Consider the following 16067-nt stretch of genomic DNA (forward strand, 5'->3'; position numbering starts at 1 on the left):
GTTCACAACCCAGTTTGCAAGTGCAATTCAGGTTTGTGAATTGCTCGTTTTTTAATAGGTCTCTGGTTATGAGAGAATGAGAACGTTTCTTCACCTTAAGCTGACATTGTTCACAGTTTCTATTAAAACCCTTCTCATTTAGCCTTTGAGAAAAGACTAAGTTTTTGTGAGTTTTGTCCAGTTCGCTTGGATTTTGATGTCTGACCAAATTTTTATCAGAGCTTCAGATTGCTATACTTGTTTTCCCAGAATATGAACTAAGCTATGCACTAAATATTTAATTCTGAGTCAGGTTAACAGAGTCCAGTAGTTGTGTACATTGAGGTTTAGCAAGTGAACCAGACTCGGTTCATTTGCCAGACTGGCTTTGTTTTTCACACTTCACTCCAAAAGTTCCGAACTGTACTGTGTGCAGAACAAACCCTCAAAACTGACTGTGTGAATACAGCCTAAGAGACTGCAATATATATATAGCAGTAGTGTGGAGTAGTGGTTAGGGCTCTGGACTCTTGACCGGAGGGTCGTGGGTTCAATCCCCAGTGGGGGACACTGCTGTTGTACCCTTGAGCAAGGTACTTTACCTAGATTGCTCCAGTAAAAACCCAACTGTATAAATGGGTAATTGTATGTAAAAATAATGTGATATCTGTATAATGTGAAATAATGTATAATGTGATACCTTGTAACAATTGTAAGTCACCCTGGATAAGGGCGTCTGCTAAGAAATAAATAATAGTATATATACAGTATTCCTTTGAATTACCACCACCCTTTAATAAGTGACGATCGCAGATTTGTAATAGACGCCGTCCTCGAATAAACACCGCTCTCGATAATTAAACACATACATTTTTTTCACTACCCCTGCTCAAATAAATGCAGCACTTAATAAAGAAACACATAAAAAAACACAGTATGGCAAAACATTACAAACAAAATGAATTGAATAAACTTAGATAAAATCCATTTAAAATAATACAATTACACACTGGAGCATACCAGTATTTTATAATAAAGTTTAAATAACCCAAACAAAAAGAAGAATACCGCAGGTACACAGCACTATGTACTGATACTGGTGGAAGAGTAAATACAGCAGTACTAATATAATTATAATTAGCAAGAAAGGCATTTCTGTTTTGGTTGTATGCACAGTATTTGGCTAATAAGAGACGCTGGGGATAGCCATGGCATCAACTTATCCTCCTCACAGAAGCCCTGCCTGTATCAGGAGACTGTGAGTGTTTGTCTTGCTCGGTGACTCCCTGTGACTCCCTGCTGTAAGAAAAGAAAGGGAAAAGAAAACCGACAGTGTTGAATTGACATTTTTTCTCGTTATTATTTCCCTCTCCATGCTACACTGGTATGTGTCCTCACCCAGTCAAACACTGATCTGATCTGCAAGCTCAACAGCTTTCAGTTTAAAGTTGTAGGACTTATTTACCATCCTGAACAAGTTGTATCCACAGAAATAAACTTCAGTATACGCCTCCCTGAAATACCGTAAAAAACTCATTTAAGTGTGTGCCTTTCGAAAACCATAGTACTTCTAAATGAAGCCGCCCTTGAATAAGCGCTGCCGCTGTTTTTAGCAAGTAATGTGGTACTTGATTGTTTTCATGCGTTTTGCTTTCAGCTTTAACTTTATTCATAGATTAGGGATTAACTATACTATACGAAAAGGAGACTTCAAAATTTTTGTTTGATTTCAATATTACTAGGTAGTGGTTGAACGTATTTATTTTTTAGAAGTTATCTAGATGGAATAAATCTGCTGTGATGGAATAACCCCATTCTTAGGGATGGCTGCATCAAGATATTTGCACTAATAAAAATCAATCAATTACACAGGCAAGGAAAAACAACAAATAGAATCCTTTAAAATGGCTTGTAATTCTAAAATCAGGTGATTCTTGCTAGTGTTCTGCTGTGTAAGCCAAAGAACGATTACCAAAACCTGTTTCTGGGGAGAATAAGGGAACAATGCCTTACATTACATTAAACATCATAGGCATAAAACAAAAAGGACAACCAAGCGCCAAGCCTGCTAACCCAATATATGACATGTACTGTACGAGGTATAGACAGCGCTGTTTCATTGGCACTCATTAAAACAGTTTCAATATAATCCAATATAGAAGAACCTATGAAAGCAATATTAACCAGATACATGTTACTGCCCTACCTGTAAAAAGTTCTCATGTAATCAACTTTATAGATGGTTGGAAATGCTGCACACGTATTTGAAATTCAGAATACACAGAGCCACTAAGATGCATAGAAATGAAAAGAATGCGGGTTTGAGAAGGCATAGAGCTTTTGATGTGTCCAAAACCACAGGTTAAAAACCCCATTTATACCAATGTTACATTCCGTATGAGTATTTGTAAACTCAGTAAAGTAGAAAAAAGGAGAAACTAATGGCAATCAGCACTCCTAAAATAAGGAAAGTCTTGCTCAGTTGTCACACGAAAAGGGGACTTCAGCCCTACCCAGACTATTGAAATCCAATAACAGTGTATGGGTAAAGGTAATTTGGCTTGCTTTTAGAGTAATTGCCCCCATCTGTAGTTACTGTAAACCACATAAATGAGCATCACTATTATTGCTTTGTATTATTAGTCCTTGAGCTTCAATAGATTCCACTTTAAGCTTAATAAACTAGTCTATTGCACTGTGCCTCTGAGAGCTGGGAAGTTGGTATTTTAACACAGCCAGCCTGGGTTGGATTATTCAGAGTGGCAGTCCTGACAGCAGTGCTCATTTATATTCTGCTTGGCATTCACGATTAGTAAGAGCGTGTGTGAAAAAACTTCAGGTATTTGCTCTTCAAAAAAGGGGTGGCCTCTTGGGGACATGTTGTTAAAAAGAACCCAGCTGTACTACTAAAATGGCTTGTAGAATGGCAACAAGGAACTGAAAAGGCATGGGAGAAAAAAAAAAAAAATTGGTTGTAATTTTAAATTAAGTTGGAAGTTGTTTTTCCAACCCCCTAGGCTATTTGATACTGCTTTACATTGAGGTTTCGGTGATGCTGTTTTATTTAAAAAATAAAATCAAATAAAATAAAAAATGTATTGGCTTTAAGAGATCTTGGCTTTATCTCTGCCTTTTCGCTTTACTGGAGCCGAAGTGATGAATGTTAAGGTACAGAACAGTAGTTTAGATACAATAAAACTCATTGTGTGTGTCTAGTTGGAAATGAGGCCTGCAGTGCTTTGTTGTACTGTTTGGAGCAGCAGTGTGGATTAGTGCTTAGGGCTTCTGGACTCTTGACTGGAGGGTCATGGGTTCAATTCCTGGTCAGGGGACACTGCTGCTGTACCCTTGAGCAAGGTACTTTATCTAGATTGCTCCAGTAAAAACCCAACTGTATAAATGGGTAATTGTATGTAAAAATAATGTGATATCTTGTAACAATTGTAAGCCGCCCTGGATAAGGGCGTCTGCTAAGAAATAAATAATAATAATAATAATAATAATAATAATAATAATAATAATAATAATAATAATAATAATGTGCAAAGATAAAACCTGGATGTCACCAAAGATTCTCCACCTCAACACAGTCTCTACTTGATAGATGCCCAAGATTGAAAATGTCATGTAAAAACACTGTACTGTTTTTTTTTTTTTTTTGTATTTCCTTTACAAATTAAGAATTAATTTCATATCACAAATTAATTTCATATAACTAAAGGAATTTCTTCTTTTCTTGGATTGTGACTTGTGTATTATATGTATATTATATATAACCATTCTCCATTTCTGAAAATAATGTGCGTGTGCTTGTAGATTTAATTTACATTGAGTTGTTTATTTTATTTTTCAGGCTTTTCCTTGCATTTCTACTGGCATCTATGGTAAGTAAAGGCTTTTAAAAAAATTCTAATTAAGATTGTAAATCATCATATTCCTTTCCAATGTTGTAAAATTGTATTTTTTTTTTAAAGTGAATATCCAGCCGTTATAAGTATGCAACTGAAACTGTGCCTTGTAGAGCAAGACCATATTTTTGTATCTCTTGCCTGCTAAAAATATCCCCAACTATTCAAAATGCAACAGCTCACGGGGTGGCCCTGTATGCCAGTAACCCAACAAGTAGGGTGGTTTGGCTGTGCTGGTTCTTATATTTGGGGCTTAGTTCACCACTCAGAATGATTGCAAATGTTATAACAAGATAATGGGAGCTACTCACTCTTTAACACAGTGGCCCATATGCATAAAACTTACCGTCTCCTTTATCGTGCCAGTAACACTGTTTAACATGACCAGTATTTCATCGGATGATGCATAAACGCCATTTACCGTCAAAAAACATCACTCATCGCGACGTTAGAATAATGTCCACTTAGAGACCAATTTTCTCATAAACATATTATTTATCTGATTCATAAACCTGTATTGTGCCGTTAATTGACCCTTACAGGCATCATAATTAACACGTGTCTCAGACCAGGCGGAAAATAAGATGAGTCTTAACGGTATCATTTATCAGTTTTTGAAGTTAACCCCCCCCCCCCCCCCCCCCCAAAAAAAAAAAAAAACTGTCCATGCACAGAAAGCTAGTACTTGACTTTACATAGTTTTCATAGGAATCCCTGATAGAGGCAGCACACGTTATTTTAAAGTAAATAAAGCAAAGTCCCCCAACACATACGTGTGTTTACTATTTACAGCTATGGCCAAAAGTTTTGCATCGTCCTATAGAATCAACTAAATTTGCTTCATAAAGTCGAATTAAACCTCTTGAATAATGTTACGTTAACATTGAATTACATACCACTTTGTAGTTTTCCATATGCTTTACAAAAAACTGACAATAAATTTAAAATGTGACATTTCGAAATCTAACATGAAATACTGTACTATGGATTCCGGTAGACTTTTGCTATATACTTTTATGTCTCAATCCTAAAATTCTAGGTAAGACCATAGTTTGGCCATAGTTGCTTAGTTTAGCGGGATTAGTTCAATAGGTTGTATTTTAGTAACTAAAAATAAATTGCAAGAAATATGTAACGTTTACTAATCAAATTTCGCTGTGAACCTGAGCAGTATTGTATGACAAGGCAGGATTTTTCAATCTAGCTGTATTTATTTATTTTAGTAGGGTGGGTGAACAGAGCATGATCGTGTTCATCCCCTCAGGAATCGTCATTCGAAAAACATATACGTATATTAATATATCTTTTTGTCCACTACAGGTCTGTCTTAAAATACGGCGTGAGTAGTTTTGTATTTACAGAACTCTAAAGTCACTAGATATCGCAAGAGACAATGAAACCAATTGTATTAATCATAATAGTAATTTCTGAAAATATTATATAAAGCTTACAAAATATAATTTTAGGATTGTACAATTCACCTAGATTACATTTGGCACAAAAATAAACATACTTTTTTGTGTGGATTTTATTGTGTAACAGTTTATTTTTAAGAGAAGTGGCAATGGCATTTCCAGACTTGTCAGTGGCATACTATTTTCGTTTGCGGGTTACTTATTTAAAAAAAAATAAAAAACACACACACTGACTTCTACATACAAACGGCATTAAAATAAACTTAATAGATTTTAATCTTTCTGAATCTCACATTATTCTGCCAGTCACAACATTAAAATAACATAGTTTAAATATTTTGGGCCTGTATTTTTCGAAAACTAAACCAAATTCCAAACTTTCGAAAAATGTTAGTGCAATGTGTCCGGAAGACACACCTCTTTGAATTATTACCGTATCAGGAGTAGTTTTGTAAGATATTTGGGTTGGGTTAAGTGACGCGCTTCCGGTTTTTACGGCGTCCAGTAGAAGTTCCCTCCCTCTGAAACAATGACAACAGCAAGTGCTGCTGCTGTGAGTGCAAGAAGACGCCAAACAGTGATAAGGGAAACAGCATTCGTTTTTGTGCAAAATTTGACGTGTCATTATTAACAAATGAGGTGATGCATGAGATCTATACATTTGCCAGAAGCATTAACGAGACAGAATGATATGTAACTGGTGCAGTTTATAACATCTGTTTACTGTATTCTTTATTTTGCTCTTAATTGAATGTGACCTTATCATACTTTTATATCTGCTGTTATCTGTATTATGATCTGTAATGTGATATTTTATAATGTGCTAACTTGTAATGTTACAGTTTAGAATGCAATACTTTGTATTGTGATATTTTGTAATGATTGTAAGTGGCCCTGGATAAGGGCGTCTGCTAAGAAATAAATAAATATGTAAATAAATATAATCTTAAATCATAACAGTCTCGATATTAGAAATGTGCAGCATGAACAGTATTTCAAACGTGCTAGATGCACATATATAAATAACATGATGTGTGTGTAGAAACTCCACTAAGAATAAGTGGGATACATTTAAAAGGCACGTTTCTACTTGCAAGCAGACGCGTGGTTGACAGCAGTGACATAGACGGTATGACTGGTCAAACATAACAGGGTAGCTCAGATAGTGCAGACACTCACATGGCTAGTAGCATCAATACAATATACTAGACCGTTTAAATACATAGATTTGTAATATAGAAAGGAAGATAAAATACGTGGAAGGCATGACTTTGCAATGCACAGATTTAGTTTAAATTGGGTTACATTTATAACATTTTTAAAAAAATGCTTCATATTAATTATGTATATTCACATTACCTGCTTTGTCAGTGGCAAATGCATTAATCCAAAGTTGTATAATAACATTCTTTACAAATTATTAATGTGTAAAATGTTGTTGTTATGACTTTTTGACCCCTAAGAAATACTACTAAAAATATTGCATGATGGGTATAATTATAATTTTGTAACAGATAAATGCCCTTTAAAACGTGCTATAATACGTTATGTTTCTATATGTTATAAACAAACCCATGCATTTCAAAATGACGCCTATGCAATTTTCTGCACTACAGCGTTGGTCTCGGTGCCACGCCCTCCTGACAGTCTTGGCAGAGTGACAGATGTGTTTTAAGGGGTAGGCTCTGGCGTAATAAAATAAAATAAAAATAATTAATTTTAAGTCACAATCTAGGTTGGAATTAATTTTTCCATTGAAAAGTTTTAATATTTTAGTGACAAATCTTTTATTTATTTTTTTAATTCTAAAAGTTAAAGTCAGTAGAGTGTATAAGTTAAATCCAAGATGGCCACCGGATAGGAACTGTAGTTCAGTTTGGTGCATAAAAAAGTATTTTTACATTTTAATTTCAGATATGTATAAGTTAATTAAAAACTATTAATAATAACCTATGTAAAAACTATTAATATTACCCTAATTGGGGTTTTGTTTGTTGAAATCTAAAAAAAGTTTGCCCACCCTAATTGTAGTTTAAAAGAAGATTTTTGTATGTAAGGTGTACTGTATCACTGTAAAACCAAATGTTTGAGAATTAAATATGAAATGAAACACCTACAAGAAACAGAAAATAAACCATTATTGGTGTTTATTTTGGAAACACAATGAAACTATACACTGATTATAATTTAAACACATAAATAGTTTTTCTCCCAATATGCATACTTACGAATGGGTTATCTTGATCAAAAATGCATTAAAATATTTTTGAACAGGGATAGACCTTGCTGTGTTATAGGTAGGTAATTATGAACACACAAAAAACACCAAAATAGCAGTCATCAAAGAAAGAAAGAAAGAAAGAAAGAGAGACTGAAAGAAAGAAGCATTTACATTGTACATTGTATCTCAGGAACTGAAAGGCACCAAGGCACGTTTCTGGTTCCGTATGTAAACACTACCTTTGGAGGCTGCATTATTCAGTTCATTAGCTTTTTTTTTTTTTATGATAAGTAGATGCAGTACCACACACAGGGAGTGATAAGTGTTGGTACATTGTTTCTGCTAAACACTGCCAGAATGAACCCTTCAAACAATTAACTCTCAGTTTCAGTACCTGAAGCAAAATATCAACACTTGCTGGTGAAAAAATATAACTTAATGTGACAGTTTGTTGCATTGACAACACAGTATGTTTGACTGGCAGGCTTTTGGGTTTCTTACAGTTCTTGATGTATGACACACAGGCCTGTTGCTTGTGGCACCTTGGAGTTCCATCAATCAAACAATGCTGAACTTCTTTATGGCTTTCAGTATTTCTCGATTGTACTGTATGGAGACTTTCATGGAAATGTTCCAAAAGAGCCCAGTATATTTATATTATATACAGCTCTGAACTAAAGTTGTATGTATTTCCTTCGTTGGAGTGCTTGGTGGGTGGGCGTAATGTGGGGTATATTTTTTTCATTTAAATCTTAATTAATGATGTTTTGTTGGTGAATTCACCCCTGAATACTAAAGAATATTGAATACTTGTCCAAATAATAAAAAAAGGTTTATCAATAATAATAAAAAATAGTTATGCAATGTTTGTTTTATAATTTATTTGAAGTTGTTTTGTATTGTTAACTTCCTGTGCTTTTTACTAGGGTTCAAAAAAATACATATTTATAACTGAATCTGAAAAATTCTCATGTTCACCTACAGGATACAGTTTTGTTTAGGCCTGAGCCTACTCATCTGTCTACACTGAACAGCACACAAACCACTGCAAAAACTTGTTTGAATATAGGCATTCTGTGAAAGCAATTTCGGTAAAACAAAAAAAAAAAAAATGCACCTTTTGATAGACTTTGAAGGGAATCTTGCTTTGTTTTTTGCTTAACAAAACAAATTCAGTATACAACTCCCACTAGTAGAGCACCATTAGCATTATTCCAGCAGTGCTGCTTTCGTCATAGCAAAAAGCAGGTTTTAGTTTGTCAGATGAAAAACAAAAATTGGCAAACTTTCACTTCATTTCCACGGTCGTAGCCATCACAATCAGGGCCCGGTGGTTGTAGGGGTAACCTGTGCTGGAGAAAAGAAAAATGAGGCCTCAAGCTCGCATGACAGTCTAATCTTTCAGTCCACCCCATTAGACATACCAAGGGACCGGCATGGTTAGTGTGTCAGGGGCACCACCCATAAACAAACTAGCATCATCAAATGCACAAAGGGTCAGGTGATATGATAAAGGTTATTGAGTGCTGGCTGGGTAGCTCATCAATCACTGCGGTGGGGCTGAGGTTCAAATAAATTAGTCCTCCCCAGGAAGAGACACCATTCATTGTCACAACATCAAAGACAATAAATATTTATTTCTTAGCAGACGCCCTTATCCAGGGCGACTTACAATTGTTACAAGATATCACATTATTTTTACATACAATTACCCATTTATACAGTTGGGTTTTTACTGGAGCAATCTAGGTAAAGTACCTTGCTCAAGGGTACAGCAGCAGTGTCCCCACCGGGATTTGAACCCACGACCCTCCAGTCAAGAGTCCAGAGCCCTAACCACTACTCCACACTGCTGCCCTAACACGGCCTGAATTAAAAATTCCCCAGGACTGACTGTGTGGCTCATGTCGCACTGATCGCAAATATGATATTAATCGCGAACATTACCATTATGGCCAGCCCTCCTCATTCACACTCACGTCAACACATTCAGTACAGGATGTAATAAATGGAGCTTGAGGGATCATAAAACGCACTGGTACTGTACATGTTACAGTGTCTACATGTGCAATGTTTCCCCCAGATACATACCTCAGAATGTACAGCATGAAGCAAGGGGAACTTGCAGCCTCACCAACAGCGATAGCACTCTTGCTAACCTACAAATTATATCTTAGTTTTACATTTTTAGCTACTTGTTGGTTGATCTGTACTTGTATTCATTATTTAGAAAAGCCTGACAAAAATATGCTACATTTATAGGAATATTTTAATTTTGCTGAGTTTGTATTGAATTTAAGAACATAAGAAGGTTTACAAACGAGAGGAGGCCACTCAGCCCATCTTGTTAATTTGGTTGTTAGTAACTTATTGATCCCAGAATCTCATCAAGCAGCTTCTTGAAAGATCCCAGGGTGTTAGCTTCAACAACATTACTGGGGAGTTGGTTCCAAACTCTTTGTAAAAAAGTGCCTCCTATTTTCTGTTCTGAATGCCCCTTTATCTAATCTCCATTTGTGACCCCTGGTCATTGTTTTTTTTTTCAGGTCAAAAAAGTTCCCTGGGTCGACATTGTCAATAACGTTTAGAATTTTGAATGCTTGAATCAGATCGCAGCGTAATTCAAGACTAAATAGATTCAATTCTTTTAGCCTGTCCACATATGACATGCCTTTTAAACCCAGGATAATTCTGGTCTAGGTGAAGACATTTATGAATCAACATAAACTCCTAGATCTTTTTCATAGATTCCTTCTTCAATTTCAGTATCTCCCATGTGGTATTTATAATGCACATTTTTATTGCCTGCGTGCAGTACCTTACACTTTTCTATATTAAATGTCATTTGCCATGCGTCTGCCCAGTTCTGAATGCTGTCTAGATCATTTTAAATGACCTTTGCTGCTGCAACTGTGTTTGCCACTGCTCCTATTTTTGTGCCATCTGCAAATTTAACAAGTTTGCTTACTATACCAGAACCTAAGTCATTAATGTAGATTAGGAAGAGCAGAGGACCTAATACTGATCCCTGTGGTACTCCACTGGTTACTTCACTCCATATTGAGGTTTCTCCTCTAATCAGTACTTTCTGTTTTATACTTGTTAACCACTCCCTAATCCATGTGCATGCATTTCCTTGAATCCCTACTGCATTCAGTTTGAGAATTAATCTTTTATGTGGGACCTTGTCAAATGCTTTCTGGAAATCTAAATAAACCATGTCATATGCTTTGCAATTATCCATTGTCAATGTTGCATCCTCAAAAAAATCAAGCAGGTTAGTTAGACACAATCTCCCTTTCCTAAAACCATTCTGACTGTCTCCCAGATAATGTTACCATATAGGTAATTTTCCATTTTGGATCTTATTATAGTTTCCATAAGTTTACATATAATAGAAGTCAGGCTTATTGAAGTCAAACTGTATTCAAGTCAAACAAGCAAACAAAAAGGTCTGTATTATATTTTTTATAGTGCTTTGATTGGCGCAACCATTAATGGATTTTGGGGATCTAAAGACCTATTTTTAGCAAACTTGTTATTTTCAGAACTGATCAATCGCTATTGATTACTGAATGCTGTCTCTGTTGTACCGTGGCATATGCGGTAGTAACTCAGTGCTTGGGCACGCTGTGTTTGACCAATTGCTTCCGACATTTTAGGATATTTGTGGGAGGGTCTAGTCTGTCAACACGTGAATGGTGGATTGATCATGTCAATCAAACAGTGAATGATTGATGCCTAAACTGGCCTACAGGATTTCCCCGTGTTGTTCAGTCTGAAGAGTTTTATATTTTGGATTGTGGTTTGATTTGATTTGATTTGGCTACAACATTTAGCAGACCGACAGGAGATATTTTTGTCAATTTTTTTTTTTTTTCAAGTTATTTTCAGAACTAATCAATCGTTATTGATTGTATACTGTCCCAGGCTATGCTGCACCATCTGCAGTAATATTATAAAATATGTCAGTGTCCTAAAGGCTGCGAATGAGTAATCGCTTACAAATTTTTGGGACATGTGTAGGGGAATTTAGTCTTTCGAAATTATATTTTGAATTTAGTTTTTGTCTACATTTAAAAATATGTATAGTTTACATATTAACCCAATGATGTTCTGTTTTAAATGTTTATTATTATTATTTATTAATACAAATGTTGACGCAGCCATGACAGAAACATACTAACTCCTATTTTTTTTTTTTTTTCTCCATAGATAGTTAACATAATACCAGTGAGATTTGTCTAATTACCATGTTAGGAAATTACTTTTTTTAGGGCTTTGAAGTGGCACAGAAATTGTAATTTTTCATTTTTTTCCCCATTTAATCTGCAATATCTGAATCAGTTGAGTAGATATGCCCAAGGAAATTATATCATTGAAAAATTCAGATTGTGCTGAAAAAAAAAACAATATATTGGTTTCCTTTAGAGACCTGTGAGAAATTTGACTTTTAAACAATCGTTCCTAAATTGAAGAAAAACCTCTGGCACTGGGAGTGTAAAAACCCTTAGCAGCAAAGGGGTTAATATATTTGCTATTTTTTTTTCTCTTCCTCTGTGATTTTTGCCATTTGTATCTCTTAGACATTGTACTTCCTCCTTGAAAGTTCTTTTGCTGTTATCATAATAGAAACACTTTTTGGAATTGGTTTTAGCCCCCTTGGCAATGTTCATTTCTATCTCTCTCTTGGCCTTTCTAACTTCATTTTTGACTTGCAAATTTGATTCTGCCTGTATTTATTCAATAGTTTAAAGGTTTCAAACCCCTACAGTAAATTATATTATTGTTGTTGTGCCAGTACAAATATTTGCAAAGCTTTAGCTTATTAGTTATATAAAGGAAAATGCATATACAGGTGCACTCCACTTATAACGGACTCCAAGGGACAATGAAAATCAGTTCTTTATATACGAAGTACATAGTAAACACAATTCCAAATGCTGTATGTAACTGCGAACAGAGGTACCTTAAATACAAACAATACAAGAAAGCTTAACAGCTAAAGAATGGGCGTTTATTATTTGTACAAAACACGCCCCTGTGGGCCATACGCTGTAATACGTAGTACCATTTTACAAATTTATGTTTTCGCTAAATGTATTAAAAATTGTATGTTATATGTTTAAAATGTAACGGCTGTGCCAACAAAAACATAGAAGACTAAAAGTAAACAGCAACTGTTTTTCCTGTCTGACGTCACAGTTGCCACCATGACTGTCATTTGTTGTCCTGAATGTACCTTATTTGCGCAAAATATCCTGTGGAACAGGAAAACTGTATGTAATAAAACGGTACTGTATATATGAAACTGTACGTATTAAGCGCAAAAGACCTGCCTGTGGAACAGGAAAACTGTACGTATTAAACGGTACTGTATGTATTAAACTGTACATATTAAACGGTACTGTATGTATTAAACTGTACGTATTAAACGCACAAAACGCAATGGTCACCCCCTCTTAAAACACCAAAAGTCTAAGTCCACATTTTGGGGTTGGAACAGAGGCTTCCAAAGGCCTCCCAGTGGCAACTCGGGCCATGGCATACTGGTAACCTCGGCCAGTAGCATGCAGGCAGCATCCCCCGGCAGAGGCATGTAGACGTCCCCAGGCGACGGCGAGCAGGCGACCCCAGGCAAAGCAGTTCTAGCGACCCCAGGCGAAGCAGTTCTAGCGACCCCAATGCGAAGCAGACTCAGTAGCCCTGGATGGTGCAGTACAGGGTAGGAGCTTGTCCTCGGGAGGCAACGGTTCTAGACTCTTTAGCAGCGGTGGTTCCGGACCCCTAGGTAAAGACAGCTCTGGGCCCTCCTGAAATATAAAAAGGAGAGACAGTGGCAGCTCCGGCCCGGCGACGGTAGGAGGGGAGCCCCCAGCCAGCAAGGTGGCAGCGGGATCTCCACTTCTCTCCCTGTTGAAGGAATCAGGAAGAGCGTGGTTCAGGGGTTGGAGTTGGCCACTCTGGCCGTGGCTGCGGTGGGGCTGGCCCAGTGGCTGCTGAGGAATGCCAGCATCACGTCCTGTTCCCTCATCTCGTGGAGGAAACGGCAGCTCCGGAGATGTACTTGGGAGGGGAGCACCTGGCCATGAAGACGGCAGCGGGAGCTCCACTTCTCCTTCGTGCTCTGTAGCTGACGGCTTCCTTTTCTGGGGCCCCAGACTTTCCAGCAGTGCAAAGGCTGCTGCTGGATTTAACACCACCCCAGTTAATGACAGACAGGCATCCCCGGGCGGTGACTTGGAGGCATCCCTGGGCGATGACGTGCAGGCATCCTGACTCGAGTCAGATGGACACTTTTGTGTGAGACTCGAGTTGAGTCACGTCTTTTGAGCACAGGGACTCGAGTCGAGTCATTTGATGACAGTGACTTGAGTCGAGTCATCAAAAATTGCGACTCGAGTCTTTGACTCGAGTCATTACAACTCTGGGAGTGGGGGAGACATTTAGAATAATGCAATGAAGAAAAAAATGCTGTGAAACTAAGAAAATGAACTAAAGTATCACCAAAAAATAATTCAAAATCTTTTATAGGGAGAATTGCTGTGATTCTCCCTTTGAAAGTGTGTCAACATATATATATATATATATATATATATATATATATATATATATATATATATATAATATATATATATATATATATATATATATTGTGAGCCAGCTCACAAGTTTACCACCAGGAGTCGTTCATGGCAGGCTTGGTATGAGCCCACAGAGGTTGCCAGTAATGATTAGATGGACCTGTGGGCAGCATACATGCCTGCCATAACGTCAGGTGTGGTTAGGTAGGCAATTGTGGCTTGACTATGGTTAGACTATCATTGGCCTTAATTGGCCCACACCTGTAGCCTGTAACAGCCAAATGCCTGGCTGGTAAAAGGGAGCATGTGCCGGCAGTCTGGTGGGTTGTTTGTTTTGTTTTCCTGCCTGAGAACCTCTGGGGTTTATCTACCATAAGACTGGAATAGAATAACAGGAATCAGTGTCGGATAACGTTGTGGTCCTTTGCATCTGCAATTCCCTGTTCTCTACAGGGGCTACGAGGAACGGCCTGTCCGCTGCTGGGATCCATAAAAGACTGGACTGCAGAGTAAGGGTAGGAGAAGGGTTTCCTAAAGAAGAAGCCAAGCAAGCTAGGAAAAACCCAAACCCCAGGTGGAATTACCTATTCACCAACTGGACGTGGTTATAGGTCCAGTTGGTTTACATCGGCATTTTTGTTTTGGTGGATTTGTTTTGTTTGAAATCTTGTTTGAACTGTTTACTTTCGTTATGGACACGGCTCGATAACGCAGCTGACATTACAGTATAAGAGCAAGCCTTGTGGAATACTGAAATAAAAACTTGCTTTGTTTTGGAAACTCCTGTCTGTTTTCTCTGTGTGCACCCACCCGCTCACAATATATATATATATATATATATATATATATATATATATATATATATATATATATATATGCAAGCATTTTTTTGTGTTGAATCAGTCCAACCAGTGGGCAGCACGAGTTGCAAGAAGCTTGTAAATGTCAGTGACTGAGTACATAAATTTAATCTTTACAATACTGTCAATGAAAGCCGCCTCTCAGCAGAGAAATAATTTACTAGTAGCCAATCGCATCATTTAATAAAAATTAATTAGACCTAAAGCTCTCTTTTTAATCAAGCCTGTCAGCTGAGGCGAAGATAATGAGTGTGCATATTGCAGCTGCATCTGTGTCATCTGTAATAATGCCTGGATCTGTGGCAGCTGCACTAGTAAAAGTGTCACATGTTGTGAGAGCAGTTTATCAGCAGCTAATGAATGTAGATCTTAGCCAAAGGTCAGGACTTGACCCTGTCATGAAGTCCCATCTATGGTATTGTAGATACCAATAAATAAGACTTTCTCAAAAATAAAGAGGAAGCCAAGATCCACATCACTGTATTCACGTTTCATATTTTATTTCTATTTCACACTTTAGATGGCTAAGTAACAAATGTAGTCTGTAGTACTATGCATGATAAATATCAAACCTTAATCAGAGTACCATGAAGAATGTTTAATCGTAGGAAAAAATGTTAATATCTTCTTGTATGCTGAGATTAATTACTATAGTATGCTGTAGTCATACGATGGGGTGGGCAGAAAAAAAAAACATGAACTGTGTCTGTAGTTTAATAGATATGAAAGCGGAAATGAGCGTACAATGAAATCTGTTACTTCTCAGAATTCTACATTGCTGGAATCCTAATGTGGACATCCTCACTTCAACAGTGCAAGTTAATGTTTGTAAATGTATTAGTGAAACTTACATTCAATGTATTATAGAAACTCAAAATGGATGTGTTTGAGTGGTGTTTATTTTTAATAACCGAAAATAATCAATAAAACCCCCCGAACTGAACAAAAAATAAAACCCGAAAAATTCAATCCCTAATTACAGGTAGTGCTATAAATAGCTGTCTGTCTGTAAACGTGGCTGTTAAATCCGTTGAAGGTAGTTGAAGTAATTTCATAATGCCCTTAGTGAAAGTGCATTTCTCAATAATCTGTACTTGGAA

General features: G+C 36.8%; 1 protein-coding gene across 4 annotated transcripts in view; it reads left to right on the forward strand.

The window, feature by feature from the left end:
- The window catches only part of LOC117410630 (ADP-ribose glycohydrolase MACROD2-like), a 759575-nt gene that overhangs the window by 526814 nt on the left and 216694 nt on the right, over nucleotides 1-16067 (forward strand). For all 4 annotated transcript variants that reach the window (XM_034017313.3, XM_034017312.3, XM_034017315.3 and 1 more), the window contains exon 7: nucleotides 3833-3863. In XM_034017313.3, the coding sequence (XP_033873204.2) occupies nucleotides 3833-3863 (31 nt within the window). The remainder of the gene's footprint in view (nucleotides 1-3832; nucleotides 3864-16067) is intronic.

Source organism: Acipenser ruthenus, chromosome 6 (genome assembly GCF_902713425.1).
Source record: "Acipenser ruthenus chromosome 6, fAciRut3.2 maternal haplotype, whole genome shotgun sequence".
Classification (NCBI taxonomy): Eukaryota; Metazoa; Chordata; class Actinopteri; order Acipenseriformes; family Acipenseridae; genus Acipenser; species Acipenser ruthenus.